This window comes from Coffea eugenioides, chromosome 7 (assembly GCF_003713205.1).
Source record: "Coffea eugenioides isolate CCC68of chromosome 7, Ceug_1.0, whole genome shotgun sequence".
NCBI classification, from domain to species: domain Eukaryota; kingdom Viridiplantae; phylum Streptophyta; class Magnoliopsida; order Gentianales; family Rubiaceae; genus Coffea; species Coffea eugenioides.
In genome coordinates this window covers 20,739,556-20,745,555 of record NC_040041.1, presented here as the reverse complement: position 1 = coordinate 20,745,555, position 6,000 = coordinate 20,739,556, and the positions used below count along the sequence as shown (strand labels likewise).

The window sequence follows — 6,000 nt, the reverse complement described above, 5'->3', positions numbered from 1 at the left end:
CTGCCATTAATAGAATGACTGATATCCTAGAGCGCTTAACTGATAGACAAGGTCCTGGACCGCTTAATCAACATGGGGGTCAGGAAAGAGGAGAGGATAGAGCTTTAAAGAGGTTCTTAAAGTTCAATCCGCCTAAGTTTCTTGGAAAATCCGATCCTGAAATAGCAGAGAATTGGTTAGAGAGGATGACCAACATATTCGCCACCCTAAACTACACTGAGGATAGGCGAGTGAATTTTGTCGCTTTTCAATTTGAGGGAGTAGCTCGTGTTTGGTGGGATATGATAAAAGGAAAATGGGAGAGAGTTCAAACCCCTTGGATCTGGGAGAACTTCACGAGGGAATTTAATGAAAAGTTTCTTTCACCCTTGATTCAAGAAAAGAGAGAGGATGAATTTATTAAGTTGAAACAAGAAGCCCTTAGTGTGGCAGAGTATAAGGGAAAATTCACTAAACTTTCTAAATACGCTCCTGAACTAGTAGTCAATGAACGGAAGAGGATTAGAAGGTTTGTACAGGGGCTTAATATGAAAATTCAGGAGGGTTTGGCTGCAACCCAAATTTCTACTTTTACTGAGACTTTAGAGAAGGCACAAAGGATTGAAAGTGCAAGACTGCAAGTGAGGGACTTTCACAATAGAAAGAGGAATTTTTCTAGCTCTGCGTCTGGGCAGGCTAGTAAAAGTGCACAACCTTCCAAGATGGGAAGAGGAGTAGGAGGAATAAGGACCACTGGAGTTTCTAGGGGAACTTTATCCAGAGGAGGTCGCAATGGACCGGCTCAGGCTAGAGGAGCGCCTTCTACTGGTTCGACTGTGACTCCTCAAGTTATTTGTGAATACTGTGGTAAATCCAACCACTCTGAAAATGACTGCTGGAGGAAATTGGAGAAATGTTTGTTTTGTGGTAATGCTGAACATCAAGTCGCCAACTGTCCGAAATCACCAAAAATAGGAGGTAACCCTCAGAGACTAGAAAAGTCAAACTCTAAGCAGGCCAGTGTCGGAGGAAGTCAACCGAAAGTACCAATTAGGGTTTATGCACTGGATTATCAACAAATCCCTGAAGTGACTGAAGTGGTTGAAGGTACAATTCCAATCTTTCATCGTTTAGCTAGAGTTTTAATTGACCCGGGTGCAACACATTCTTTTATAAACCCTAATTTCATGATTGGGATAGAATTGAAATCAGTTAAATTACCGTATGATTTGGAGGTTAAATCACCTATTGGAGATCAAAGTTTAATTGCTAACCTGATATATAGAGACTGTGAAGTCTGTGTTGGGGAGCGAAAATTATTGGCCGACCTGATAAATTTAGCAAATAAGGGATATGATGTGATTTTAGGAATGAATTGGCTAGCCCGTTATAATGCCTAGTTAAACTGTCGAACAAAGATTGTAGAATTGCGCATTCCAGGGGAGACAACCCTGAAGTTGGATGTAAGGGATAAATTGGCTTCGTCTGCACTTATCTCAGGGATTCGGGCTAGAAAATTTTTAAGTAAAGGAGCTCAAGGGTATTTGGCTTTTCTTATTAACACCCGTAGTGATAAGGTGAGTTTGGAAGACGTGACTATAGTGAAAGACTTTCCAGATATTTTTCCTGAAGAGTTTGAGACTTTACCCCCGGAACGGAAAATAGCTTTTAAAATTGATGTGATTCCGGGAGTAGCACCTATCTCTAAGACACCATATCGGATGGCACCAGCGGAATTGAAGGAATTGAAATTACAACTGCAAGACTTGTTGGAATGGGATTTTATACAGGAAAATGATTCTCCGTGGGGAGCCCCAATTTTGTTTGTTAAGAAGAAAGATGGAAGCCTAAAGCTATGTATAGATTATCGAGGGTTAAATGATACTACAATTAAGAATAAGTACCCATTGCCCCACATCGATGAGTTGTTTGACCAATTGCAAGGTGCGGTAGTATTTTCGAAATTGAATTTGAGACAGGGTTATTATCAATTGAGGATTTTGAAGAAGGACATACCCAAGACTGCTTTTAACTCGAGGTACGGGCACTTTGAATTTGCAGTGATATCATTTGGGTTAACTAATGCTCCTGCAACTTTCATGGATTTAATGCATAGGATTTTTAAACATATCAATTTTTGATGGTCTTCATTGATGACATTTTAATGTATTCTAAGAATGTGAAACATCATGAGAAATATTTGAGAATTGTTTTACAAACCCTGAGAGAGCACCAGTTATATGCTAAGTTTAGCAAGTGTGAGTTTTGGTTAAAAAAAGTGACTTTCTTGGGACACATAATTTCTAAGGATGGGATTAAAGTGGATTCAACTAAAGTTGAAGCTGTTTCGAAATGGAAAAGACCGAAAAATCCTACTGAGATCCGAAGTTTTATTGGATTAGCAGGGTATTACCGGAGATTTATCCAAAATTTTTTTAAAATTGCTGGACCAATGACCGAGCTAACCAAGAAGAGTGGAAAGTTTATTTGGAGTTCTAAGTGCGAAGAGAGTTTTCAGGAATTGAAAAGATGTTTAACCATAACCCCAGTGTGAGCTCTACCCAATGGGAAGGATAGTTTTGTGGTTTACACAAATGCATCTAGGGAATGATTGAGATGTGTTTTAATGCAAAATGATAAAGTGATAGCATATGCCTCTAGAAAATTGAAATCGCATGAAGGGAATTACCCGACTCATGGCTTGAAGTTAGCGACTGTGGTCTTTGCTTTGAAAAAATGGAGACATTATCTGTACGGAGTGACATTTGAGGTTTTTACAGATCACAAAAGCTTTAAATACTTATTTTCTCGAAAGGAGTTGAATTTGAGGCAGCGTAGATGGATGAAATTTTTGGAAGACTATGACTGCACGATCAAGTACCATCCAGGAAAGGCTAATGTAGTGGCCGATGCTTTGAGTCGTCAAGTGCAAATGGTGGGGTTGATGATTAAGAAACTTCATTTGTTGGAAACGGTTAGCTATTGAAATCCTCAACTGGAACCGAGGAAAGTAATTTTGGAAAACATTGTAGTGAATTCCACCTTGTTGGAACGTATCAAGGGATTTTAAGAAAAGGACACTGAAGTGCAGAAATGGTCGAAAAAAGTTGAAAAAGGAGAAAAGTCGGATTTTGACCTGAGATCGAATGGTATTTTAAAATTTCGGAATCGGATAGTGGTGTCAAACGATGAGGAATTTAAGAAGGAAATTTTAGAAAAGGCACACCGATCGAAATTTACGGTACATTCTGGAGGGAATAAAATGTACCAAAACCTGAAGAGTCTGTATTGGTGGGAGAATTTGAAGAGAGAAATTGCCCAATTTGTCCAAACATGCTTGGTTTGTCAACAAGTTAAGATTGAACATAAAAAATCATCGGGACTTTTGCAACCCCTAGAGATACCTGAATGAAAATGGAAAAATATTACTATGAATTTTGTATCGGGTTTACCTAGGATACAAAGAGGTCATGATGCTATTTGGGTAATAGTGGATAGATTGACCAAATCGGCTCATTTTCTGCCGATTAATATGAAATACCCATTAGAGAAGTTGGCCAAGTTGTATTTGGATGAGATTATCAGACTGCACGGAATTCCCGTGAGTATCGTGTCCGACAGAGACTCGAGGTTTATTTCGAGATTCTGGCAGAAGATGCAAGAAATGTTGGGAACTAAGTTGAACTTTAGTACCACTTATCATCCTCAAACCGATGGACAATCTGAAAGGACAATTCAAACTCTTGAGGACATGCTAAGGACCTGTGTTCTAGATTTTGGTGATAGTTGGAGTAAGTTTTTGACTCTGGTGGAATTTGCCTATAATAATAATTTTCACTCTTCTATACAAATGGCCCCATATGAAACGCTTTATGGTCGAAAATGTAGGTCTCCAATTTGTTGGGATGAAGTAGGTGAACGGAAGATTTTAGACCCGACTACAGTGTTTTGGATTGAGGAAACTAATGAAAAGGTAAAGTTGGTACGCCAGAGAATTCAAACTGCACATAACCGTCAAAAGAGTTATGCGGACAATCGGAGGAAGGATTTGGAATTTGCGGTTGGAGATCTAGTCTTTCTTAAGGTTACACCTCTGAAAGCAAGTTTGATGACTGGGAAAGGAAAGAAGTTACAACCGAGGTTTGTAGGACCTTATAAGATTATCCAACGCGTGGGGATTGTGGCATACAAGTTGGAGTTGCTGCCGAGTTTATCCTAAATTCATAATGTGTTCCATGTATCTATACTTAAGAAGTACCATCCAAACCCTTCTCATATTTTGCAACCAGAAAGTATTGAAATTGATGAAACCCTGACTTATGAGGAGAAATCGGTGAAACTTTTGGATAGGAAGGTAAAAGAATTGAGAAATAAACAAATACCGTTGGTGAAAGTTCTTTGGAGGAACCACGGTCTAGAAGAAGCGACTTGGGAAGTCGAGACAACAATTCGAGAAAAGTATCCAAACCTGTTCATCAATCAAGGTAAATTTCGAGGACGAAATTTTCTTAAAGGGGAGAGGATGTGATGTCTCACAAAATTTTTATTATTTTAAAATTCCAGTTCGAGTTATTTAAATATTTAACTGCCCATTTAATCCGAATATTATTTTTTTAAAAAACCACTTTAGACCTGATTACATGGAAATTATAGATTCGTTATATTTTTAAAATGACTCGTTTCAAAATTTAATTTTTGAAAACTCGTTAATTGAAAATAGTGAATACGCGATTGGGGTCAATAATCGATTCGAGAATACTATAAGATTGGAAAATTAGAGACTTGCAGGATGGACTTAAGATAGGTATTTTATGTTTAAATACTCAAGTGATAGTTATTAGTACCACTGTTATAAGAATTTCTTGGAATTTTCGCTTTAACGCTCTTAATTTGGAGATACGCGTTTTACACGAGCGATATAATTGAAGGACTTTAGACCCTTATTTTGGGACAAATAAGAGTAAATAATATTAATATGATTATGAGTGCATTAAAGGTTTAGTGCACTAGTGAAATGAACGCGAGAGGAATCGAGCACAAAACGCGTGCGTACGCACACTATTGAAGAGTTGACTTTTGCCCCAACTTGGGCCACACATTAAAGATTTTTAAGAAAGCTTTATTTGAACAAACACTCCCTTTCCTCACTCCAAAAACAGCCGGCCAAGGGATAGAAAAGAACCAGCCTTGCTCCATCACTTTCTACTCCAAATTCTTGCACCAAATCTCAACCAAATCAAACCAAAATTGAACTACACCTAGTTGAACACTTGGGAATTGTATCTAGCTAAAAAGGGGGAGCTTTTCACGGTTCATTTTGCAGCAAGGAAGGCCGAAAATTCTGTCTTGTTCACCAACACAAGTAAGTGGCGATCAATCCTCAAATTCTTGGCCTATGGAAGTTGATTTACACTTATGAGCTTAGATATTCATGTGGGTGGCTTGTTATTGTTAGAAAATTTTGAATGTGGGCTCTATGAACTCCCACTCTTGGGTTGATGGCTGATATGATGCTTGATGATAGATTTAATGTTGGTTTAGTGCTCAAATTGGTAGATTAGTGGTGCATAGCTAGTATAAACTTCAAGGAATGCATAGATGTAAAGTTTTCAATTCTACCCCTGTTATGATTGTGCCTCTTTTTGTGGAATTTTGAGGTTTTAATGGCTTGTATATAATGTTTATATGTTGTGTAGATGGTGTATAAAGTTTCATCGAAAAATATTGAGGTTTGGTTGGTCAAATCACTACAAGAAAATTGTTCATCAGTGACAACACAAAATCATCACAGAACATACAAATATCGTCACAAATACCTTTTATTGACGACTTTTTGATCGTCACAAAGTCGTCACTAAATCCCCGTCGGTAAAAGTAAACAGTGACGACCTAAAATGTCGTCACTAAATAGTTCTCATTAGTGACGACTTTAAGTAGAGCATTTTTGACAAAAAATCAAGTCGTCAATAAAACACTTCCAGATTGTCGTCACTAATGACAACTATTTAGTGACGACCTGAA

At 38.0% G+C, this 6,000-nt stretch overlaps 1 protein-coding gene across 1 annotated transcript; it reads left to right on the top strand.

Annotated features, from left to right (window-relative positions):
• The first annotated feature begins 281 nt into the window (after window positions 1–281).
• Window positions 282–1,379, top strand: LOC113777109. The gene has a single exon (XM_027322156.1). The coding sequence runs from the start codon at window positions 282–284 to the stop codon at window positions 1,377–1,379; it is 1,098 nt and encodes a 365-aa protein (XP_027177957.1).
• Window positions 1,380–6,000: the final 4,621 nt, after the last annotated feature.